The sequence below is a fragment of the Colletes gigas genome, unplaced genomic scaffold (assembly GCF_013123115.1).
Source record: "Colletes gigas isolate AHSC1104 unplaced genomic scaffold, ASM1312311v1 Colletes_gigas_Sc00071, whole genome shotgun sequence".
NCBI classification, from domain to species: domain Eukaryota; kingdom Metazoa; phylum Arthropoda; class Insecta; order Hymenoptera; family Colletidae; genus Colletes; species Colletes gigas.
The window spans coordinates 173,723-198,229 of record NW_025106700.1 but is presented as its reverse complement, the minus strand read 5'-3'; the positions used below and the strand labels follow the sequence as shown (position 1 = coordinate 198,229).

The 24,507-nt window shown below is 34.8% G+C and overlaps 5 protein-coding genes across 13 annotated transcripts; 2 read left to right on the top strand and 3 right to left on the bottom strand.

Moving 5' to 3' along the window:
* Positions 1–1,950: 1,950 nt before the first annotated feature.
* LOC122403735 (DNA replication licensing factor MCM4) lies at positions 1,951–6,823 on the bottom strand. Its single transcript, XM_043407449.1, has 8 exons — positions 6,673–6,823; positions 6,192–6,538; positions 5,233–6,125; positions 4,832–5,151; positions 4,493–4,770; positions 4,018–4,418; positions 3,733–3,943; positions 1,951–2,088 (listed from the first exon to the last, which is right to left on the bottom strand). The coding sequence occupies exons 1-8, from the start codon at positions 6,767–6,769 to the stop codon at positions 1,993–1,995; spliced, it is 2,643 nt and encodes an 880-aa protein (XP_043263384.1). The 5' UTR covers positions 6,770–6,823; the 3' UTR covers positions 1,951–1,992.
* Positions 6,824–6,963: 140 nt separating this feature from the next.
* On the top strand, positions 6,964–9,960 carry LOC122403738 (exocyst complex component 7). Of its 3 annotated transcripts, none has more exons than XM_043407455.1 (7): positions 6,964–7,085; positions 7,409–7,645; positions 7,731–8,269; positions 8,338–8,889; positions 8,962–9,196; positions 9,272–9,541; positions 9,685–9,960. In XM_043407455.1, the coding sequence occupies exons 1-7, from the start codon at positions 7,076–7,078 to the stop codon at positions 9,954–9,956; spliced, it is 2,115 nt and encodes a 704-aa protein (XP_043263390.1). In that variant the 5' UTR covers positions 6,964–7,075; the 3' UTR covers positions 9,957–9,960. The 3 variants fall into 3 exon arrangements, with proteins under 3 accessions (XP_043263390.1, XP_043263391.1, XP_043263393.1); XM_043407456.1 differs by having other exon boundaries at positions 6,986–7,090; XM_043407458.1 differs by lacking the exon at positions 6,964–7,085 and adding an exon at positions 7,116–7,251.
* A 139-nt stretch (positions 9,961–10,099) lies between these two features.
* LOC122403744 (ras-related protein Rac1) lies at positions 10,100–13,278 on the bottom strand. Its single transcript, XM_043407473.1, has 3 exons — positions 12,645–13,278; positions 11,788–12,175; positions 10,100–11,715 (listed from the first exon to the last, which is right to left on the bottom strand). The coding sequence occupies exons 1-3, from the start codon at positions 12,677–12,679 to the stop codon at positions 11,560–11,562; spliced, it is 579 nt and encodes a 192-aa protein (XP_043263408.1). The 5' UTR covers positions 12,680–13,278; the 3' UTR covers positions 10,100–11,559.
* Positions 13,279–16,726: 3,448 nt separating this feature from the next.
* Positions 16,727–22,488, bottom strand: LOC122403736 (facilitated trehalose transporter Tret1-2 homolog). Of its 5 annotated transcripts, none has more exons than XM_043407450.1 (9): positions 22,232–22,488; positions 21,516–22,138; positions 21,125–21,368; positions 20,642–21,052; positions 20,054–20,575; positions 19,692–19,979; positions 19,423–19,581; positions 19,041–19,339; positions 18,271–18,376 (listed from the first exon to the last, which is right to left on the bottom strand). In XM_043407450.1, exons 1-8 carry the CDS (start codon positions 22,361–22,363, stop codon positions 19,112–19,114), a joined length of 2,607 nt encoding a protein of 868 aa, XP_043263385.1. In that variant the 5' UTR covers positions 22,364–22,488; the 3' UTR covers positions 18,271–18,376; positions 19,041–19,111. The 5 variants fall into 5 exon arrangements, with proteins under 5 accessions (XP_043263389.1, XP_043263388.1, XP_043263385.1 ...); XM_043407451.1 differs by lacking the exon at positions 18,271–18,376 and adding an exon at positions 18,598–18,736; XM_043407452.1 differs by lacking the exons at positions 21,516–22,138; positions 22,232–22,488 and having other exon boundaries at positions 21,125–21,486.
* A 335-nt stretch (positions 22,489–22,823) lies between these two features.
* LOC122403743 (pseudouridine-5'-phosphatase) lies at positions 22,824–24,468 on the top strand. Of its 3 annotated transcripts, none has more exons than XM_043407470.1 (4): positions 22,824–23,052; positions 23,545–23,775; positions 23,848–24,080; positions 24,172–24,468. In XM_043407470.1, exons 1-4 carry the CDS (start codon positions 22,989–22,991, stop codon positions 24,349–24,351), a joined length of 708 nt encoding a protein of 235 aa, XP_043263405.1. In that variant the 5' UTR covers positions 22,824–22,988; the 3' UTR covers positions 24,352–24,468. The 3 variants fall into 3 exon arrangements, with proteins under 3 accessions (XP_043263405.1, XP_043263407.1, XP_043263406.1); XM_043407472.1 differs by having other exon boundaries at positions 22,825–23,056; positions 23,557–23,775; XM_043407471.1 differs by having other exon boundaries at positions 22,827–23,052; positions 23,557–23,775.
* Positions 24,469–24,507: the final 39 nt, after the last annotated feature.

Here is a 24,507-nt window from a genome sequence, read left to right as displayed (position 1 = left end):
AATGTTGCCCCGAAATTTCATGCGTATGTTTGAAAAATCATAACTCCTGAACGAATCGGAGGATTTTAATGTTTCAAAATGCAAACAACGCGTATTTTAGCGAAGAATGTGTAGAAATTCTAAGAATATTTGAAAAGGTGTTTCTTAACACCTTAAAATGAGAAAACCCCTATAAAAGTGGTCCAATTTTCAAATGACCATAACTCCTACAATAGTGAACGTATCCGAATGAAATTTAGTATGAAAGTAGAGCTCATGGATACCTACAAAAAAGTACTGCACAAAATTTCTGTAGGACGGCAACCAAATTGATTAAAAATGAAAAATAAATGTTTAAGAAGAATCGACAAAGGGGTAGGTGCCTAAATGTTTGAAATTATTTTGGAAAAATTATTTTCGGTTCCAGGGAGCAGTTACAGACATTTTTGGTGAATGGACACACCCTCGAAATCCTTCTCACTTTTGAGAAAAAAATTCTAGAAGATGGACAAATTTTTCGACGAAATTAAAAAATTTCAAATCATTTCGAAAAAATTATTTTCGGTTGCAGGGGTCAATTGCAATCATTTATAGTTAATATACATACCACCGAAATCCTACGCGCTTTCGAGAAAAAAATTCTTTTCCGAAAATATAATGTGAGGTTAGAAATGTTGCCCCGAAATTTCATGCGTATGTTTGAAAAATCATAACTCCTGAACGAATCGGAGGATTGTAATGTTTCAAAATGCAAACAACGCGTATTTTAGCGAAGAATGTGTAGAAATTCTAAGAATATTTGAAAAGGTGTTTCTTAACACCTTAAAATGAGAAAACCCCTATAAAAGTGGTCCAATTTTCAAATGACCATAACTCCTACAATAGTGAACGTATCTGAATGAAATTTAGTATGAAAGTAGAGCTCATGGATACCTACAAAAAAGTACTGCACAAAATTTCTGTAGGACGGCAACCAAATTGATTAAAAATGAAAAATAAATGTTTAAGAAGAATCGACAAGGGGGTAGGTGCCTAAATGTTTGAAATTATTTTGGAAAAATTATTTTCGGTTCCAGGGAGCAGTTACAGACATTTTTGGTGAATGGACACATCCTCGAAATCCTTCTCACTTTTGAGAAAAAAATTCTAGAATATGGACAAATTTTTCGACGAAATTAAAAAATTTCAAATCGTTCTGGAAAAATTATTTTCGGTTGCGGGGGTCAATTACAATCATTTTTTATCATCAGACATATTCTCGAAATTCTACCCTCTTTCGAGAAAAAAATTCGAGGTGTGAAATTTTTCGACAAAATTCAAAAATTTCAAATCGTTCTGGAAAAATTATTTTCGATTTGGGGGGTCAATTACAATAATTTTTGGTCATTAGACCTACCCCCGAAATCCTACCCACTTTCTAGAAAAAAATTCAGTGAGGGCGGAACTCTAAATGTTAATAACTTTTTAACGATGCCTCTATCAACAAATTAGTATTCTTGATTTTCGTCTTATTTTGGGCTCTAGAATCTCCCATCAACGTTTCATGAATGATTAAAATCTAATCGCGTGCTTAGATTTAGTTTTAATCTAGTTAATAGGTGCACTTGGGAGCGAAGGTCGTATCCTCGTAGATTACTCATACTTATCGGTGTTCCGTGTCTCGGTATGCAGACCATTAGTTTGACGGATGCACAATATGGCGGGTATCGTCACTAGTGGTCAGAATACACCTGACTGGGCCACCTTCCAAATTTATTTATTGGACAACCAAAGTCTTGCTTTTACAAAAGCAGGAAAACATTAGTTTTCGCAATAGAATTGACGCTCGATTTACGACCATTTCCCGAAAAGTTTTACTCTAATCTAGACTAGATTGTAATTAGTCTGGGCGAGGCTGTGGAGCCCATTTCAGAAATGGATTCTGCGCAAGAAAACAGTAACAAAAATTCATATAAAAATGTGTCTTATTTTGAAATCGATTACAAAAATGATAAAACATATAAACGAGTAAAATTAAGAAACACGGATACTGCTTCTTCCGATTATTGTTAACAATCCATTATCTTGTAACTCCCTTAAAGCATCCTCGAACATCTCCCTGGTAATCATCTAACAAAGAAATTCTAATATTGTTTAAACTGTTTCTTGGATTAGTATTATATAATATATATGTTACCGTGAATGACCGAAATTGGAGAATGTCAACATTCACCGGTGAATGTCAACAGATACCAAATACGTCGGTGAAAGATCGAATATTTCATTACATTGTTGTACATTCGGACCCTCTCCGGTGTGTGTCGACAATCACAGATATGCTCTGGTGGAGGTCCAAAACAGAAGAGTAAAAAAACAAGCGACTGGCTCTCTTCTGCCAAATCCTTTGTTCTGCTCGGAGTCAATCAGCTTTGTCAGTCTTATGCAAGCTTTGATAACGCGAGCAACGTTTTCTTAATTTTTTTTTCCGATACCCTAATTTATACTAAATGGATACTGCAGTAAATCGTGATCTTTTTCCAAACCCAGACCTAACCCAGACCCTGGATCTGGGTTAGGTCTGGGTTAGGTCTGGATTAGATCTGAGTTAGATCTGAGTTAGGTCTGGGTTAGGTCTGGATTAGATCTGAGTTAGCTCTGGGTTAGGTCTGGATTAGATCTGAATTAGATCTGGGTTAGGTCTGGTTTACGTCTGGGTTAGGTCTGGGTTAGGTCTGGATTAGATCTGAGTTAGCTCTGGGTTAGGTCTGGATTAGATCTGAATTAGATCTGGGTTAGGTCTGGTTTAGGTCTGGGTTAGGTCTGGATTAGTTAATAATCCAAATTATCTTAACCCTTTGCACTCCTATGTCGAGTGTGATTCGACATCAATTTTGATCTCAGGAGCACCTTCGTCAAGTCTCACTCGACATTCTTTCAAGTCCAAACCAAACAGGTATCATACACTTGGAAATTACAAAATACAACAACAGTGTAAATAAAACACTTATTTTAACAGGTAAATTTCAAATAAAACACTTAAAAGCATTGTTCGTCAAGTCCCATTCGACATTTTTTCGAGTCCAAACCAAATCATACACTTGGAAATTACAAAATACAACAACAGTGTAAATGAGACCTAACCCAGACCTAACCCAGACCTAATCCAGATCTAATCCAGACCTAACCCAGATCTAACCCAGATCTAATCCAGACCTAACCCAGATCGAATCCAGACCTAACCCAGACCTAACCCAGACCTAACCCAGACTTATTCCAGACCTAACCCAGACCTAATCCAGACCTAACCCAAACCTAACCCAGACCTAACCCAGACCTAACCCCCGTTATCAGCGATGAATTGGTCTGGGTTAGGTCTGGAATAAGTCTGAATTAAGTCTGGGTTAGGTCTGGGTTAGGTCTGGGTTAGGTCTGAATTAAGTCTGGGTTAGGTCTGAATTAAGTCTGGGTTAGGTCTGGGTTAGATCCTTTCAGAAAGAGAGGCGAAAAAGTTACGTCACCCTTGTGACGTTTTATAGCGACTGAATTACGGAGAAGAAAATATAAATCTCCAACATGTTCAACACTCACCATTAGTGCATGGTGAATGTCAACATTTACCGGTGTAAGTCAGAAATAAGGGTGTTTAGCAAATATTTCGGACATACACTAAGTGACTATGTGAATGTTGACATTCACCGGTGAAAGTCGACATTCTCCAGATTTCGGTGTTTCACTGTAACATATATATATATATATATATATAATTATACTGACCAGTTCAGAAGATTGTCTAATTTCACTAAATAGTTTCTGTTGGCTAAGTATGTGGAGTTTACTCTTGCTTCCTATAATCTTTTGTATCGCATCGCACAACTCCTTCTTCCTTTTCCTAGCACCCGAAGATATACCGGTAGTTAAAATACTTAGATCTATCTTGCCACTTAGTGGATCAATAGCAGATTGCTTCAAAGCTTCTCGCTGTAATCTATTCAAAGAGATTAAATGTTTAGATATAATTTTAGTAGTTATCAATATTAAGAATCTCATTTGATTATGAACCTCCAAGCTTCTTCGACATCTTGTAATTCCACGATAGGACTTAGTCGTACTTTAGCATGCGCTTCGGCTAATCTTATCAGAGATTCTAATTGTCTGGGGTACGCTGTGATTTGCCCACGTCCTTTTCCAACTCTTCTCATATCGACGTAAGCTTGTATCAACCTCTGTTGGCTTTCTTCGTTCAGAACGGGATGAACATGCTCCTTTGCAAAGACCAAATAATCACGAACAATACTTCTGTTCAGTTGTTCGTCTACATCCTCTTCCGACGTTTTATAATATAAAGATACCATATGAGTTGCAAGCCTTTTGTCGTACGTATCACATTGTGGGTCTAATATCAAAAAAATCAAATCAAATCGCGAAAGCAGAGTGTGGGGCAATTTCACGTTTTCAACCACCTGAAAAAAAAATATATCTGTGTACGAGTGTTGATAAAAAAATTTGGTAAAATCGTTTTATCAGTATGGAATACAGTTCTGTTCTTATTCCATTGTGATTCGCATGGATTAGCAGCAGCAAGTATACTGGTTCTAGCATTTAACTGACAAATGATCCCAGCTTTAGCGATGCTCAAAGTTTGCTGTTCCATTACTTCGTGCAACACCGATCTCGCACTTTCGTTCATCTTATCAAATTCATCGATGCAACATATCCCATTATCCGCAAGTCCTAACGCCCCTGTCTGCAAAATCAATTGTCTGGTCTCTGGATCTTTTGTTAGATAAGCTGTTAAACCGACAGCGCTAGAACCTGCAATGTTTATTTACGTTTAATTATATATTCTCGATAAAAACTATTTATGTTTATTTACCTTTTCCACTGGTGTATTGCGACCGTGGTACCAAATTATAAACGTATTGCAATAATTGTGATTTGCTCGTACCAGGATCGCCACAGAGCAATATGTTAATATCAGGACGAAAATGTTTCCCGTACACAGTAGAAGGTTTTCTAGTACCACCAAATAATTGTAATACAATCCCTTTCTTTACATCATTATTTGCATATATACTGGGAGCAATGTGTTGTGCCAATCGTTCGTAAACATCCTTCTTTTGCGATAACATCTTCAAAACTTCTATTCTCTCGGTTGTAAAATTGTGTTCTTTGCCATCTTCTTGGTCGTGCAATCTATAGATTATAAAAGATGAAATTATCTAGCTGTTTTTACCTTTCAACCTGTACGAAACGAAAGGATTATAATTTTCTCACCGTTTGGAGTCGTATTTCCTAAAATGCACTACATCCACGTACGTTCTATAAATGGCTTGCAAAGTATGTTCAAAATTTTGCTTGTACGTGGCTGCTCTGTAAATTCCAGTAACAGAGACTCTATCCCCAGGCATAACCGAGTCCACCAAATTATTATGGGCAAACAAAACAATAGTGTGCGGAGTCTGTCCTTGTGGCATCTCGTCCGGAGCCTCTTGTAACTTGATCATTTGTTTATCAGAAAAATGACTCAAGTTATGTATCAAAGTGAAAGAATATTTATGGGCACAATGTGCACATATCGTAGGTTCTTTTGTCCTTCCTTTTTCGATCTCAACGAGAGTTGTAAAGGCGCAAACGCTGCATTTAAAATATGCTTCTCGCATTTGTGGAATCAGTATCGATACTCTGATCACCATTCCTGGTATCGTGATCAATTGATCCACATCGGAAGGATTTAAGTCTCTCATCGATTTAACTTTAGTTACATTAAAGGGACGCACTTGGATCTGGTGTTCTAAAACTGCTGCTGGAAATTTATCGAAGAACAGCTCGTTCGCTGCCATATCTAGCGTAGGGATCACCTCTTGGGGATAAGAGATTAACTGTTGATAAAGATGCTCGTCAAACACTTTTACATGAGCGCAATTGACATTTAGATACGGTTCCTCTAAGGTCTGTATTTCCTCCAACTTCTGAAGATATAACGGTTCCGATAGAATTATGTTCTCAGGCAGTTCATCGTTTTCTGCTTCCGGATCAATAAATTGTTTCAAAAACGATTTGAATTGTTCTTTGCACTGACTTATGAGTACATTTGTGCCCCAAACAACTAAATGCGGTCCCGATGACTCGCTCTCCGATGTCCCCGGAGCTCCTTGTACTTCTGGGATCTGTTATTACAATTAAACTGTTAGTTTGTACCGTTACGATCGTACTTATAATGAAAATTCACTCACTGGATCTTCTACCGTAAATTGGCGCAAACGTTTATCTGTGTTGATATCGGGTCTATGTCGAATCGGAGTGCCTCGGATACCGCTTCTCGGAGTACGAATTGATCCTAAAGAACTCGGAGTGCCGTAATTTACAGGGGAAGACAATTGTAATCCGCTTTCGGATCCAACAATCGGTCCAGAATGATCTGTAAGCTGTTCGCCAGAACCAGCAGCACTGTCCCGCTCGGAAGAAGCAACGATCGTTGCAGCTTGGTGCGGAAGATCTAACATGTTTTGTCGCGTGCCACTGGTGCCCCATCGTAATGGAGTTTCCACATTATCATCGGCTCCATTATGAGCTGCAGTACCTTTGTTAAAAATTTGTGAGACATATTACGTTTCACAATTCCAATGAAAATAATGATATATAGAACTACATAATTGTAACATAATAGTGGTCCAGGATATAACAAGCATAAATAGCCTTAAATGAAATACTTACGGGGTGTACCGAAAACAGGAGACCTTATCTCTTGTGTTCTACTACGAGGAGTTCTGTTTGGACTGTCTGTCGTCGGCGAATTTGCAGGGCTCGACATTACTTTTATTATACTTTTCAAATTGTTCCAGCGTAAAGAATGTTACGGATAATTATTTTCCCGCGCTTTAGTTAATGGAGAGTGGAATCATATATTTCAAAACTTATTATAGTGTAATGTCTCTTACACGCGCCGCCAGAGGACACTTATTTTCTAGTGATGTGGCGCCAGGCCACTTGCGGAGAAAAACTCCATACTCTGGACTAAACTTTAATTTTTAATACGACACAACTGTATATATTTCATATGTGCGAGACCTGCGGACCTACTCGTCAATATAAATACCAAATTAAATACTAAACATATATGTGCAGAGGTGATGTAAGGAAACACTGTCAATTTTTATTTCTTCTCGTCATTCATTTAATAGTATCAATCGTTTTAATTATGTGAACAACTTGAAGAGTAAAATTAATTTTTATGTATTGTAACAGTATATTGTAGAAGCTTTAAGATTATTATTATTTAAGTTATAAATTGATGTAAGTGATTTTATGTGTTTACAGTTGCATCATATATTCAACATATTTTAGTTATAATCTATCAATTGTCTAAAAATTCTTAAAACAACATTACACTTTATTAGTATTTTTTTAAAATTTTCTGTAATATCTAATGTACATATTTTCCAATTCGCAGATGAAATAATGCATACTACAAGGGCAGATACTTCAGAACGAAGATTTGAAATACAATGTAAACTGGAAGCAGAGATCGCCTCCTTGGAATTGTTAAAGGAAGCGGAAGAAAGAAGTAGAAAATTAACTAACAGCGTCGTAGGAATTCTTTCTTCGTTGGAGCAACGTCTGGCTACGTTGCGTCGTACCATCCTCCCTGTGTACAATGAAACGGGAAACCTTCAAGCGCAACAGCAAAGTGCGTGCTATATCGTTATAAATCGATTAAAATCAGTCGAAGTTACTTTAATAATTCTTTTGAAACTCATTTCTTTTATTTGCAGACATAGAAAGAACTTTGAACGCTTTGGATCATGCTATTGGATACTACGGAGTATGTCAAGAAGTAGAAGGAATGGTGCAAGCAGGCCCAGGCGGGTCTGGAGACTTGGACAGTTTCTTGGAAGCGATGAATCGTCTCTACAACGCCCAACGCTATTTTCAAAAGAATAATCCCAGTTCCGTAGAGCTAGAAAACGTAACAAGTTTATTTGGCGTTGGATTGGATGCTTTGTACGCAGAATTCCACGATATATTAACTAGACAGAGTAAACCAATCCTTCCGATAGTTCTTTTGGATTTAATTGGTTCGGATGAAGATACCAGCGGCGAAGATGCTCCACAATCTCTCTGTCCGTTACCAGAAAGCATTCTAGGAGATTTACTTAAAATTGCTGGGTGGCTCGAAGAAAGAGGACACCGCAGGCACGTTAAAATTTATGCATCGGTACGGTCTACAATTGTTTCGAGATCTTTACAGTTGTTAAAAGAACATCAGAGGAGTGCCAGTGGTGGTAGTACGCATGCAGGAAGTCCTTTACCGGTAAGAAGATTGTAATATGCCCCTTATATTTTATAGGTTATTAGTTCTAATTCCATTGTATGTTGTAGAAAGTAAAATTTGGTAATAGACATTCGTTAGGAAACCAGGAGGCTTGCGGGAGAAGAGCTTCTAGAAGATTACAGCATGCTCTCGAGAAAAAAGCCAGCAGAATGTTATTAAAAGCTTCGCAAACTACCGGCTTGGGATTGTCCTTAACTACGTCCAGAAAACCACCACCGCAATTGTCTGGACACTCCGTAGAGGACACAGCACCGGATGAACAAGAAATGGAGAATTATCTACTATTAACAGTCGGTCTTCATAAACTTATGCAAGCGGAACGATCACTAGTCGCCAAGATCTTGCCAGCTACTTTGCAAGCGCAAGTTTTAGAAGCTACTGTGCGTGAGGCTATGGATCTTGTAGCCCACGACGGAGAGAGTATAGCAACTCGTGCCAAAAGGTGCATCATACGGCGTGATTTCTCAGCAGTACTAGTGATCTTTCCTATTTTGAAACACCTCGGAGAACTAAAGCCTGACTTAGAGCGCACTGTTGAGGGCTGCGACTATGCTCTTAGATCAAAATTCACTTCCGTGCTTAACACTCTGAACATAACTGTACGTTGCAACAATGAAATTTTCGCGTATTAGTTTTATTCAAATTTTATAGCGTATAATTCAATAATGTAGGGAGCGAAAGCACTGGAAGACTTCGCTGAAAGTGTACGGAACGAATCCAACTCAGTTTTACCCAAAGACGGTACCGTAGCAGAAAGCACAAGTAATGTTTTAGTTTTTTTGGAACAGCTAGCGGAGTACGCAGACACTGCAGGAGTTGTTTTAAGACGTAGCACTGATATGGAAGGTACCATTTCCATGAAACAAACAGAGAACATGTACAAGATTGTTCTGGGCACCTATATCAGTTAGTATAACGTTTCTACATTTAAAAAGTATCGTTGAAGAAGTACGAAACTTAACACGATTCTTTCCGTTTCAGAGAAAGTATTAGCACAGTTAAATTTGGCGCTGTTAAGCAAAAGCGATACTTGTTACTCGGACGTTGCATTGAGAACTCTATTTCGACTAAATAATCACAATCACGTTGTGAATGCTCTACGCCGTAGCTCTTTAATGGAATTGCTGTTACTAGCAGAGCCTAGCGCAGAGCAAACTTACAATGATCTTTTGCTACGTGACAAAACTAATTACGTTTTCACTACTTTCGCGAAAGCACGCACCTACCTCGAACAACCCTTTGATGAACCAGGTTTATGTTTATATATTCTTTTATTTAATGTGCTTTAGCTTGTCTACAGTTATTTTAAGCAATTATGGATAAATCATATGATGCCCATTTTTAAAAATGTTGAAAAATAAAAAAAGATTGTGAACGTTTTATTATTTCCCCAGGGCCAGGCGCGAAATCATTGAAAGAGAAATTTTTGGGATTCACAAGAGAGTTGGAGGATGTCGCAAAGTGTCAGCGCTCTTATTCTGTACCTGATGCTCGATTGCGTGAAGAATTACGCAGTGAACTACAACAAGCCATTGTCCCTCTTTACACAACTTTCCACAACAAATACCACGGGATATCGTTTTCTAAAAACCCAGCTAAATATATAAAATATACACCGGAGCAGATATCGGCACTGATCGACACATTCTTCGATACAACGGCATAATGAACAACCAGAAAAATTTAATAAACACCCATTTAATAAAGCATATTTAGTTACAGTATTTATGATATTTTTTTTTTTTTCTTTTTTATGGACTGAATCTCCACTTCCCAGATAGATTGCACAGGTTAATGGATCTACGACGATTGAAATAGATCTCGGTCCAGCCCCACTTTACATATATATTTATAATATATATATAAAAAACAAATAACATTCGATTTAGATTCAGCAGCTTATACATGTAAAATGATAGTAATAGGAATACAGTTTGAACTTTTACCATTTATGTACAATTACTCGCTATAGAAGAATTCCTTTTCTCTGTCTTTCTCTCTTGGCTTTTATATGCACTCCTTCAAACATTCACTCATCCACGCTAAATTTTTCTTTTCTTTTTCCCCCCTCTGATATTAATTTTTTGTATTTTTATCTCTTTAGCCGTGTTGTGCGTATCAGTTACAGCAGAGGCCTGCAGTGACATGAAAACGCAGCAAAGAGGCAAAGAATTAGAATCACACTTGTATTGCTCACCTCTAAAACTTAGACGACTATGTATCTTATATCATGGTATGTATATAGTAATATTAACCAATTTAGTTAAAGGTGGAATTCATTTTACGCGATTCGCATCTGTATATTTACTATAAAATATATGTATATAGTAGAGATTATTCTAAAGAAAGTAGTGCTAACGGGTAGGTGTGGTGCCTCATGAAAAAGCACATTAAAAACGTAATAAAAAATTGTTTCAGGCTTCGTTAACATTTGACTAATCGTAAGTCTTGATTCTATGCATTCCAGAATAGACATTTGGAAATAAACATGAAATTACATTTTAAGAGCGTTTGATAACCTTCGGATATATTACAGTAGCATTTTTGCCACGTTTTTTTCAATGCAAGAATTTCTGTACTTGTGATCAGTACAAAGTGTATAAAATGTATAAAGTCGGAGCTTAGTTCGACGAATTTTCAAAATTATTCTTTTTGTAAACGAAATATTTCACGAGGAATCACTCGCACCAGTTTATGTATATCATACAACATAGATATACACATAATTGACTCCAAATAGAATTATTAGAAGGATTAACTTATCTGAAAGATCAATTGAATAATTTTGCTCCATTGATCGCTCTTTCTACCAAAACTTTAAAAAATGTATAAACATTTAAAATATACAATGCAAAATTGAATAAAATGATTTACCTTTGCGATTAAATTGATTAGTATCTAGTGTGTGCATGAACGCACGTATATAATAATGCTTGTTTTCTTATGATTCATATGTAGTAACTAATATTAGTAACACACTCTAGTATACTGTACATTATCAGTTCAGTTTTCATTTGGCTTCATTTCTCTGTTCGGAACATTTAGCTAATGTTCAAAACACACATATATTTTTTCCTTTTACCTTTTTATACGCATTATACAAATTGATTTGTGCGCTTTTATGGCAGATGCTTGTAGAGAGATGAATCATACAGACAGCGGTATTTTTTTTGTTTTAATTCAAAAATTAGATGTCCTGCTGCAATCGAGTCCGATCGGAGGAGGGGTTATACATTTATACTTGCTCCACCGTCATCGGACATTTAATATTATAGAAGGAAACACCTGCGTTTTGGTTTTACTTGTAGAACAGGGCATAATACTGCACGGATCGCTTCGTCGAATACTGTTTTCAATCCTTTTTGAGTTAAGGCTGAACATTCTAAATATTTCACTGCACCGATCTCTTTTGCCATTGTCAAACCCTAAACACGATAAAAAGAAAATATTTATTTAAAATTATTACCAAACGAATCACGAACGATAGTAATACATGCCTGGGGGTACGTAATCGGTGCTAGCTTCTTATCCTTTAATCGCTCGATTGTTTCTTTGTCCTCGCGTAAATCCAGTTTAGTCCCTACTAAAATAATCGGAGTAGGCGGACAGTGGTGGCGAACCTCCGGATACCACTTAGCACGAACGTTTTCAAAACTGGCTGGGTTAACCAGAGAAAAACAAATCAAAAAGACGTCTGTCTGGGGGTAAGACAACGGTCTTAATCTATCGTAATCTTCTTGGCCCGCTGTGTCCCATAAACCAAGATTGATCGGTTTCCCATCGACCATAACGTTTGCGGAATAATTGTCAAACACAGTCGGAATATATTCTCCAGGAAAGGCATTAGTAGTGTAGCTTATGAGGAGGCATGTTTTACCTACAGCTCTGTAGAAATTAACCAATTAAAGGCAATTAAATCATCTATATAAATACATAATAAAATCCGAATAAGAAGAAGGTTATTTTATGCATCGAATAAAAGTAGAAAATTGGTGTTTTATCGAGAAATGTTGATGAAAAAAAATAATTATTACAAGTAAACTTAAACACGGGCATTAGAGAGAGGGGAAGAAAGAAAAGACGTAGCAAAAGTGAAAGATCCCAAGTGATGAATTATCAAGAATTCAACTACGATTAAAAAATAATATCCTGCTTGTCACGTTGAATGTTAAAAAATCGGTAAAGAAATTTATAAAAACGCATTCAAGGTAATATCGGGTGTGGTGCTTGCTTTAAAATAGTTCTGATCGGGAAAACCAATCGCCAGGATCTTTAGATCTCTAGATCGAGTAATACTAAAATAGGAAATGTAAACATATCAACATACATTATAATAATGTTTGAAAATACTCACCCGTCTCCTACGACAACGCACTTAATGGCCTGCATCCTGAAGGTTTGGGAACCGTTCACAAGTAGAAATATCCACGTAAATTCGCAGGAAGGGAGGCTAGTTCGATTTGCGGAGTACGAAAGATTAAGAGAGACAGAGAAGTTGAGTGCCGTGAAACAGGGATAGGAATATGAAAGGGGATGGGTAGAAGAGAGATAAATAAGTAGTGTTAAACGTAAGATAGAAAAAGATCATAAAACGAGAGGACGGGCAAGTTGGAGAGAGCGAAAGAGAGAAGAAGAAGGGAACTTGTAGAAATATCAGAATAAACAAATGTTCGTTTTAATTTGCCCTTGTTTTGCAGTGGAAACCACGGTAAGGGGGCCTTTCATTGAATGCTGCACTCCTGACCTCGATTTGTTTCCTCATTGAATACGTTTACACGGTCCGAACGTACACCGCAGTTGCAACATCGATACATACGTAGTCAAATTGATTCCAACAGACTCTGAACACTTTGAGGGGAAAGTCACCAGTACCGAGTTTACCACCACTTCTATTGCTCGGCGGCTACGTGTATAGATATGCAGAATAATTATACCACGGAATAATGAACATAGAGAAGTTTCATTTCGAGGCGGTACCTTTGATGTAGTTGGCACAAGATACGGTTTTCTTATCGAGTGCGCATTCGTCTGCGCATGACCGATGTTCAAACGAGGTTGAAACATAACATCGAGAGACGGTACATTAATGAATTGAAATAAGTTATCGTCGATGGTAAAAAGTAAAATGGAAAAATTAAAATAATTTCTTTTCGATTATACAGGTAGCCCTCCTATAACACGGCAGACAGGTTCCTAGAAAATGCCGTGTTATATGAGACCTAAAGCCAGTACAAAAAGGGGGCTTACGTTCCGAGAACTTATTAAAAACAAATAGTTTTTTTTAATTCTACATAAGCATATTACTTTAATTTAACGCAACCATAATTTAATAAATTACAATTTGTTTATGGAGGGTGTTAAGAAAATTTTAATGGGAGATTCTAAAGGTCGAAATAAGACGAAAATCAAGAATATCAATTTCTTGACTGAGGCTTCGTTAAAAAATTTCAAATCGTTATTAAAAAGTTATTAAAAAATGACAAATCATACTAAAAAAATTATATTTAATTACAGGGATCGATTACAAGCATTTTTGATGAACAGACATATCCTCGAAATCCTACCCATTTTCGAGAAAAAAATTCGAGTAGACACTGAAATTTTTAGACGAAATTAAAAAATTTCAAATCATACTAAAAAAATTATATTTACTTACAGGGGTCAATTGCAAGCATTTTTGATGAACAGACATATCCTCGAAATCCTACCCATTTTCGAGAAAAAAATTCGAGTAGACACTGAAATTTTTAGACGAAATTAAAAAATTTCAAATCATACTAAAAAAATTATATTTAATTACAGGGGTCAATTGCAAGCATTTTTGATGAACAGACATATCCTCGAATTCCTACCCATTTTCGAGAAAAAAATTCGAGTAGACACTGAAATTTTTAGACGAAATTAAAAAATTTCAAATCATACTAAAAAAATTATGTTTAATTACAGGGGTCAATTACAAGCATTTTTGATGAACAGACATATCCTCGAAATCCTACCCATTTTCGAGAAAAAAATTCGAGTAGACACTGAAATTTTTAGACGAAATTAAAAAATTTCAAATCATACTAAAAAAATTATATTTAATTACAGGGGTCAATTGCAAGCATTTTTGATGAACAGACATATCCTCGAAATCCTACCCACTTTCGAGAAAAAAATTCGAGTAGACACTGAAATTTTTAGACGAAATTAAAAAATTTCAAATCATACTAAAAAAATTATATTTACTTACAGGGGTCAATTGCAAGCATTTTTGATGAACAGACATATCCTCGAAATCCTACCCATTTTCGAGAAAAAAATTCGAGTAGACACTGAAATTTTTAGACGAAATTAAAAAATTTCAAATCATACTAAAAAAATTATATTTACTTGCAGGGGTCAATTGCAAGCATTTTTGATGAACAGACATATCCTCGAAATCCTACCCATTTTCGAGAAAAAAATTCGAGTAGACACTGAAATTTTTAGACGAAATTAAAAAATTTCAAATCATACTAAAAAAATTATATTTACTTACAGGGATCAATTGCAAGCATTTTTGATGAACAGACATATCCTCGAAATCCTACCCATTTTCGAGAAAAAAATTCGAGTAGACACTGAAATTTTATGACGAAATTAAAAAATTTCAAATCATACTAAAAAAATTATATTTAATTACAGGGATCAATTGCAAGCATTTTTGATGAATAGACATATCCTCGAAATCCTACCCATTTTCGAGAAAAAAATTCGAGTAGACACTGAAATTTTTAGACGAAATTAAAAAATTTCAAATCATACTAAAAAATTATATTTAATTACAGGGGTCAATTACAAGCATTTTTGATGAACAGACATATCCTCGAAATCCTACCCATTTTCGAGGAAAAAATTCGAGTAGACACTGAAATTTTTAGACGAAATTAAAAAATTTCAAATCATACTAAAAAAATTATATTTACTTGCAGGGGTCAATTGCAAGCATTTTTGATGAACAGACATATCCTCGAAATCCTACCCATTTTCGAGAAAAAAATTCGAGTAGACACTGAAATTTTTAGACGAAATTAAAAAATTTCAAATCATACTAAAAAAATTATATTTACTTACAGGGATCAATTACAAGCATTTTTGATGAACAGACATATCCTCGAAATCCTACCCATTTTCGAGAAAAAAATTCGAGTAGACACTGAAATTTTTAGACGAAATTAAAAAATTTCAAATCATACTAAAAAAATTATATTTACTTACAGGGATCAATTACAAGCATTTTTGATGAACAGACATATCCTCGAAATCCTACCCATTTTCGAGAAAAAAATTCGAGTAGACACTGAAATTTTTAGACGAAATTAAAAAATTTCAAATCATACTAAAAAAATTATATTTACTTGCAGGGGTCAATTGCAAGCATTTTTGATGAACAAACATATCCTCGAAATCCTACCCACTTTCGAGAAAAAAATTCAAGAAAGTGGGCAAATTTTTCGACGAAATTAAAACATTACAAATCATTCTGGAAAAAATATTTTCGGTTGTGGGGGTTAATTACAATCATTTTTTGTCACTAGACATACCCTCGAATTCCTACGCAGTTTCAAGAAAAAAATTCATTACTGAAAACATTATGTCTGATTATAGCAGTCTGTTTCCCTGAAAATTGAACAATTTCAAATCATTCTAAAAAAATTGTATTTACTTCTGGGGGTCAATTATAATCATTTTTGGTCAATAGACAACCCCCCGAAATTCTACGCATTTTCGAGAAACAAATTCGAGTAGGTGGACAAATTCGACAAAATTAAAAAATTTGCAATCGTTTTGGAAAAATTATTTTTGGTTGCGGAGGTCAATTACAATCATTTTTGGTCAATAGACATACCACCAAAATCCTATGCGCTTTCGAGAAAAAAATTCTTTTCCGAAAATATGTTTAAAAACCCATAACTCCTGAAGGGATTGAAGGATTTTAATATTCCAAATTGTAAATGACGCGTATTTTAATGAAAAATATGTAGAAATTCTAAGAATATTTGAAAAGCTGTTTCTTGACATCTTAAAATTAGAAAACCCCCATGAAAGTGGTCCAATTTTCTAACGGCCTTGACTCCTACAATAGTGAACGTATCTCATTGAAACTTTTTTCTAAAATAGAGCTCATGGGTACCTACAAAAAAGCATTAGACAACTTTTCTGCAGGGCGTCAAATAAAATTACTAAAAATGAAACACGAATTTTTAAGAAAAATCGACAGGGGTAGTCCCCTTTTTCAGTGAAAAAATTATTTTCGGTTGCTGGGGTCAATTGCAATCATTTTTGGTGAATAGATATACCCCTGAAATCCTATGCAGTTTCGAGAAAAAAAATTCAATAAAATAACAAAGGAATAAACATTTACAAGAAAAATGTTTGTTTTATTTATGTCTTGATACGTTCACCGTTCGACTTCCCGCATCATTCATTCGCACGTTGCTATGACTATATAACCATCGTCATTCTTCACAATTAAACATATTAATTAAAGTTGTATAAATCTTTATTTTTATGTATAATGTTTCTTTATAAATAGATCGTAATATACAATTCAAAGTAAATTCAAATCTAAAATTAATCTCATTAATGAACGATTTATAAAAATGAATAATTACAATCACGAGTCGTTAAATTCACGTTGAATTTCTTCCAACGACTTGCCTTTAGTTTCGGGAACTAAAAAGTAAACGAAGAAAATTCCGACGGCGCAAACTCCAGAAAATAACCAAAATGTACCGGAAATATTTATTGACAATTTCAGGTCGTTATAAAATTTAGTTATAATGAAGACCAGAAGCCAATTTAAGAGACTGGCGCTACTCGCTGCTATACCTTTCACTTCCGGCGCAAAAATTTCTCCCACCATCATCCATGGGATAGGACCAAAACCCAAAGAAAACATAATAATAAATAGACACACGGCAGTTAAAGGCAACCATTTAATCGAGTTTACATCTACGTGGACTTGCACAAGGTAGAAGTACAGTCCAAGTGTAAAAGACGATAGGAACATAAATATTATAGATCCTAATAACAATATTCTTCTACCTAAACGGTCTATGATCAGAGTGCTCACAAACACAGCTATTACTTGCATTGCACCTACAATAATGGAAGATAAACTTGGTTCTAAATCGGCGCCAGTTTGTTCGAAAATATCGCTAGCGTAAAATATAACGGTATTCACGCCGCTAAACTGTTGGAAAAACATGAGACCGTAAGCGATCACAAAGCCTTTCAAGGCTGCTTTAGATTTGAGCGAAGCGAGGAAAGAAATCTTTCTGTTTCTAGTTTCCTCCAATACCTCACGTTGTGCTTGCAATTCATTGTCAACGTCATACTCAACGCCGCGCAGCTTTATTAAACTTTCCCTGGCAGATTGATCGTTACCCTTTTTCAAATAATAGATCGGCGTTTCCGGCATGAACACGAAAACGCAAAAAAAGATTAACGGCATGATGGCGGACACGATAGACAGATAACGCATATTCATAGCGATTCCCAAGCTATATGACAACAGAATGCCTACGGTGAGAAGTAATTGAAAGTAAGAGCCAAGACTACCGCGTATGCTACTTTCAGCTATCTCTGCCGTGTACATCGGCGCAACTACGCAAAAGGCTCCGCCGCTAATACCGGTGATAAATCTACCGATATAAAACATGGGCACAGTGTTGGCCAAAATGATGAGCAGCCAACCTACGGTGAAAGGTACCACCATCAAGAGCATCGAGTATTTCCTTCCTATTAGATCGGTAAGGATACCAATTGGTATACTCATTGATAGCGATCCAAGTGCAGTCAGTGATCCTATCCATGAAAATTCATCCGCAGAAATTGGTATGTTGTACACAGTTTGCAGGTTGATTCCATCAGGACCGGCGGATGAGGTCCATCCTAACACCATGCCAGATGCTAAAGCTCCAAGCGTTGCTGACAAACTGGCAAAATATTGTAGGAATCTCTTAGCTGGCACAATCTCATCCCGAGCATTCGAAATAATTGTTTGTTGCGAAATTCCCAGGCTATTTTCATTCATATTGCTGAAATTATTCTGATAGAAACCTAGAAGTAATCGGATCAACGTTAGTTACAAATAATTGTTTCCTTTTCTAGAAAATAAGCCACTGGTAATTCAACTTTAAATATATAATAAATTTCATGCGTTTCTTTCTACCTTAATTTCGAGGCAACAGAATTTAAACTATAATTTAGAAATAAAATTCGTTTATCGTTATTTAATTATAATACTGTATAGTTGTATCATTTGTTTACGTTACCGTACCGTGTCGATTGAACAAAACTTGGAAAATCCGTGAAATATTGTTCGTGTTTCAAGTTTGATTGTAAGTTAAGAAATACGATACTGGCGGATTCAACGTAATCACTACTTCGGCAGGTATTCATTTCTTATCAGCGATACGACTAAATACAGATTAATTTAGATTTCATCGGCATAAATGTTTATCGCACTATCGTTAATACCGAACATAAATTACTAACACACGGCGTTGCGCTTCTATTATCAAGCTCTAATATTTCTTTTATCCCTAGTTTGTGATCTAATGGTTTGCTTCTTTGAAACGCGTATGATAATTTAAATTCAACTCGGAAAACAAATGTAAATGTACATAATAACCATAATGGAAATAAATTACATAAATAAAAAAGAAAACTATCTTATCTATTTGATAAAATAAAACCTTGGATCGCAAAGAAATCTATTTACCCGATGCGATGTTCACAATATGATGATATAACAATATTTGACAATTATCATATTATATTATTATCAGTTTCTTAAAGTATTTGCAGGATTAACAGTATTTTCCGTAAATTGGCTTGCAGCATTGGAAAATCATGATCAGCCTTTTCGATTATGTGCTTTAAATATTGCCGATAGGTGTGCTCCATTTTCAAATTCTCTTCTATCATATTTCCATTCTTGTAAATCATCTTATACGTACGATTTTTTATATTATGTAATTGTTTTACTTTTCTTTGTTTAAGGACTATCCGATGCAAATTCTAAAAATTAATTCGAACGATTAAAATCGCAATTTTGATCGAACGCAAAAATTTTCTTAACACATTTGCAATTAAAAACGTACAAGGTATTTTAACATTTCAAATTGTTCAATTTCGTCTTCCATATCGAAAATATGTTTTCTTAAATTTCGCAAATCTTGTTGACACGTGGTCAATTTACTCCCAATGTTGTTTATTTGGCTTTTCAATTGTTTCATTATGTCATCAGTTTGCTTTGTTATCTGTTAAGTCCAAGAAAGATGTTTTTAGTAGGGATCAGTGGATATTCCAAAGATTGGGAAGGATCAGAGTATCGTAAACTTTCAGAACATTAATTCTATAAAAATGATACCTTTAAAAACTGCTTGATTTTTGATCGTAGATCGAGTAAACGTTTCCGCATTATAATTTTCTCATTGTGTCGTTCTTTCGGATTTTTGTTAAGCTTATCTATCACTTTATTGACTATAATATCTCTCCTTCCTACGCAGAGTTCCATATCGTGAATTAATTTTTCTTGGATTCTTTTCAAATAGGAAAATCTCATTTCCATTTTGTGTATTTCATTTTTCATCGAAGCTATATCGCCAGAATTTCGTTCTTCTTTTATTTCTTTTATTGTTTCTTGCAGCAAATGTACCTTAATCATGCGATTATCATATCAAGCATAAATAATAATTTTTTAAGAAATAGATTAATCACGACGTTAATTACCTTTTTCCCCCACGATAAACTCTCCTGTTGCAAAGATTTCAATTCTTCCTTTAATATCATTTTTTCAGTGCAGATATTTTTTAAATTGTTTTGCAATTTTATAAGTTCGAATTCCAGTTCTTGAAACGATAAAATGCATTCGTTTTTTATTATACAATTTTTGTCTTCCAATTCCTCTTTCAGATCTTTTTGTATCACCAAATCTGCATTTATGTGTAACATTTTTTGTTCGAGAGAAACTATGATCTTGTTTATGTTTGTTTCTTCTTTCGTAAGTATTTCTAATGTATACTCTAATTTATAATTCTTTTGTCCCATTATCATAATTTCTTTATCAAGAAGATTTAACTCTCGTAACTGTGACTCTCTTTGTTGGCTCAACGAAACCATAAAACCTTGTTGACGCATCCAAAACTGTTGTGCTTTCTGAACATTTTGTACGAGTTCTTGTATATTCTTTTCCAAAGTGATGATCTTCAAATCCTGCGGGCCTAAATTTTCATCGCCGAGTTTTGCTGTAATCTAAAATTATTTGTTCATAGATAATTTTATCTCAAATTGAGTTATAAAAATACAAAAATGTACAACCTGCTTGATCAGTTTATTTATCTCAAGAAGTTTTCTTTGCTTTCTTTCGATCGCAGTCTCATATTTCTTTACTTCTTTTTGCAGCTCGTCTATATGCTTTACTTTTCCATCGTTCCTTCGCAAAAATTTCTCTAACTCTGTTTTCTGGTTCGCAATGAGATTCGCAAGTTTCTCTAATCTCAAACGACTATTTTCACATAAATTTTCTATATGCGCGACTGTAATTTCATGCTGTAACACAACACTTTTCGTATTTAATAATAACTCGTTTACATATTGCGCTGTTTTGTCGCATATAATCTTTTCTTCCAACTTTTTAAATATTGTATCTTCCAAATTATTTTTCTTTTCGCAAATAATTTGATACTTTTTATTTGCTTGTTCCTCTTTGTATAAATAGTTCTGATATTTCTGAAAAATTAATATTTTTGTAATATCAATCGAGTACTACTTCATTGAAAAGATACAACATATAGAACATACAGCAAAAATAATATTATAAACACATTGTGTTTGCTCGTCGACTTTCGTTAATTTTAGTAATTGCAATTCAATGTCCGCAACTTTTTCATTGTACGTTGATATTACATTCGATACAATTTTAATATCATTCTTTATACGAAAAGATAAGGACGTTAAATGCTCATTGACTTCCATCTCCTTTTCTGTTTCTCTTTTGATCTTTAGTATTTCCATTAACAGTGCATCGCACAATTTATGCACTTCTCTATGAAATACACACTACATTAAATGTAAAATTATACATTTTTAAATCCTCTTTTTGAAAAATAGCATTACTAAACCTAATGAGAACAAACAATTTCTAATATTTCGTAAATTAACCATCTACGATAATCATTGCTGGAATACATACTCTTGTTTCGAATGCAACTGATCATATACATTATTCCGTTTATAAATATTAGCTACGATGGATTTCCATGTATTATGCAAGCCTTTGTTCTCCGTATGCAGAGTTTCTAAATCAGTATTTACGTCGATTATTACTCTATTAGTATCGTCTTTTTCTCTGTCTTTAATTTGTAATTGCTCGTCCAAATACGCTATCTCTGCTTCGATCTTCCACACTTCTTCCCTCAATCGATACAAAATAAAATCTCGTTGCTGTTTCCTTTTGATTAGCGTCTTTTTTCTAGTGACATCTAACGACGATATCTGTTTCGACTTTTTCAAATAATCATTCAAATCTTCCTCCCATTTGGATAAATAACCATAACGGGCCAATAAATTTTTTAACTCTTGCGAAAGCTTTTCCTTCTTATATCTTTCTTCCTTCAATTTACAATGATTTTCCTTCAGAACTTTTTTAACGTGCTCTATATTTTGACATCTTTTCTCTCTTAGCGACGCAATATTCGTCAATGCTTCTATATATTGTAGTATAGTTGTATGTTGACGATCAATTTCTTGTTGAGTTTGGTACAGATGCGTACCTTTCGATTCTATCTGATTTTCAGTTTGTTTTATCGTTGTTTCCTAACAATATGTAATTAAATTATATATGTCTGTTACATTAACATTATTTATGTCGTAAAAAATCTTATTGTAAATATCAAATAAATTTCTTACTAGTTCGTATATGTCTTCCGAAAGTCTATTATTCACATCTGTTAAATGAGCATGAAACGTTTTTTGAAACTTCTCCATTAATTTATCATCTGGATCAAGAACGTTTAATGTGGGTCTCTCGATCAAATCCATTTTAATGGTTTTTATAGAAAATCGAGTAAGTACAACGAAGACACAAATGATGTGTATATTTATGAATATTTCGTTTTTTTAATAAATTTCGAATAATGTTTGTGTTACTACCGTAAGATATTGACGTCTCGACGCCTCGCTTCTATTTAAACTGATACTGACGCCCGTGACCGTGACAACACTCTGATAATGTCGCTCGATGGTAGTTAAGAAATTCAAGGTCCTCTGCAGCGCCACAAACGGCGCGCCTCGGAACTAAATATGACGAGCAAAGGCGCATTTACAGAGGGAAATTTGAATTCTGCTTCAGATTCCTTTTCATGAATGTAATAATTTTTAAAATACATAAATTAACAGATGACAGTAGCTTTCGCAGAATTTTAAATAATGGAGTACGATATAATAATTAAATAATATCAAAGGAGCATAGAAAAGAAGCGTATAGAAAATTAACACATATTACAGTATAAGAATTTGATAGCAATTTTTGTAGCATTAGAGCTTATATAATATCACATAATAGGTGTTACTGTCCATGCCCGGCGATATTATCGATTAATTGTTATCAACAAAGTATAGATTTTTGCAACATATAAGGGAACAGTGCTGATTATCGCGTTGAAAAATGTCTACGAATCAGTTTAAAGATGTCACGCATTGTATTTTTGATATGGATGGATTGTTGCTCAGTAGGTGATTTTATTTACTGTACTTTATTTCATCGAATTGATTAGTATATTTGTATGTAAAGATAAAACTCGTTTCGAATTTGTCGACGTCCTTCTGCGTCAAATTAACCTCTAAATAAATGTATGTTTATTCATGCGAATGTAGTAATTTTGCTTTGTCTATGCACGTGTAGCGATGGGTAACGCCAGAATGGCAATAATTAAGAAATCACGAGGAGTATAAATTAGAGGAAATTATTTCTTTCTAAAATTTTATAAAGCAATATTAAAAACCACGCAATTCACATTAACAATATTTCCACAGTTATTTGGTCTAAGTAGGTGTGCATGAAACTGCAGTGGAAATAATATCGACAAATTTATAATATCCGCTGTAAGAAATCACAATTTTTAGACTGGTATCGACGGAGTTTCTACAAACTTAAAATATGAATCACAAATCATAAAGATCGACCCACAAATTTTGTACACATTGATCGTAAGAATAATTAGAAATCTCAACAGACACGGAGAAGCTTTACTCCGATGCCTTTAATCGTATCACCAATCGTTACGGGAAAACGTTTACGTGGGAGCACAAGGCTAAAATCATGGGATTCAAAACCACGGCGGTGGCGGAAGCGGTAGTAGAAATGTTGTCTTTACCTTTAACGACCGAAGAATTTCAAAACCAGGTAGTTAAAATATACCAAGAAATATTTCCTTCTGCCGAGCTAATGCCAGGTAATAATACGAAACCTTCGTTATAGTTTTCTACGGCAAAGTATTTTTGTATTTATTCTTGCGTATGAACAGGTGCGGAGAGTCTTTTGAGATACCTGAAACGAAACAACATTCCGTTCGCATTAGCCACAAGTTCCAGTAGAGAGAATTATGAATTGAAGACACAAAGATGGAGAGAGGTATTCGATTTGTTTCACCATAAGGTTCTCGGTGGCTCGGATCCTGAAGTCATCCACGGGAAACCAGCTCCAGACATATTTCTTGTCGCTGCGAAGCGATTTCCTGACGATCCTGATCCCTCCAAGGTTCGTTACAGTGTTTCCTAATTTCTTTTCAACGAAGAAAACAAAAGTTAAATTAAAGTTAAGTTTGTCGAACCAATTATTACGGTTTCAGTGTCTGGTGTTTGAGGATGCTCCGAATGGAGTAAAAGCTGCCCAAAGCGCTGGAATGCAAGTAGTTATGGTTCCAGATCCAATGTTACCTAAACAATACATTGAAAATCCAACACTAATAATAAATAGTCTGGAAGAATTTAAACCTGAAATGTTTGGTTTACCATCACGTAACACATAACATATATATATACATATATTTCACATGTATATAGATATATATATATAGCTTCTGAAAGAAAAAATAGTTTAATATTCCAGTTAAATCTATATTAAGGTATGAAGAGACATGTATGAAGAGAAAACAAGAGAGAGTGGTAAATTATATATTTGTTAA

Bases quoted from the DNA above. Each gene is read 5' to 3' on its own strand.
- LOC122403735 (XM_043407449.1), bottom strand. From the start codon at position 6,769: ATGTCGAGCCCTGCAAATTCGCCGACGACAGACAGTCCAAACAGAACT. The intron at 4,771-4,831 runs GTAAATAAACAT...TAAACATTGCAG, and splicing joins GCAATACACCAGTGGAAAAG to GTTCTAGCGCTGTCGGTTTA. The intron at 3,944-4,017 runs GTTCATAATCAA...CTCTTTGAATAG, and splicing joins GATGTCGAAGAAGCTTGGAG to ATTACAGCGAGAAGCTTTGA.
- LOC122403738 (XM_043407455.1), top strand. The intron at 9,197-9,271 runs GTTAGTATAACG...TTTCCGTTTCAG, and splicing joins TGTTCTGGGCACCTATATCA to AGAAAGTATTAGCACAGTTA. The intron at 9,542-9,684 runs GTTTATGTTTAT...TTATTTCCCCAG, and splicing joins ACAACCCTTTGATGAACCAG to GGCCAGGCGCGAAATCATTG.
- LOC122403744 (XM_043407473.1), bottom strand. From the start codon at position 12,679: ATGCAGGCCATTAAGTGCGTTGTCGTAGGAGACGG. The intron at 12,176-12,644 runs GTGAGTATTTTC...TAATTTCTACAG, and splicing joins TGCGTTGTCGTAGGAGACGG to AGCTGTAGGTAAAACATGCC. The intron at 11,716-11,787 runs GCATGTATTACT...TATCGTGTTTAG, and splicing joins CACCGATTACGTACCCCCAG to GGTTTGACAATGGCAAAAGA.
- LOC122403736 (XM_043407450.1), bottom strand. From the start codon at position 22,363: ATGGATTTGATCGAGAGACCCACATTAAACGTTCTTGATCCAGATGAT. The intron at 21,369-21,515 runs GTATGTATTCCA...TGTATTTCATAG, and splicing joins CAGTTGCATTCGAAACAAGA to AGAAGTGCATAAATTGTGCG. The intron at 19,340-19,422 runs GTACGTTTTTAA...ATTAATTTTTAG, and splicing joins TTGAAATGTTAAAATACCTT to AATTTGCATCGGATAGTCCT.
- LOC122403743 (XM_043407470.1), top strand. From the start codon at position 22,989: ATGTCTACGAATCAGTTTAAAGATGTCACGCATTGTATTTTTGATATG. The intron at 23,776-23,847 runs GTAATAATACGA...GCGTATGAACAG, and splicing joins TTCTGCCGAGCTAATGCCAG to GTGCGGAGAGTCTTTTGAGA. The intron at 24,081-24,171 runs GTTCGTTACAGT...TTACGGTTTCAG, and splicing joins ACGATCCTGATCCCTCCAAG to TGTCTGGTGTTTGAGGATGC.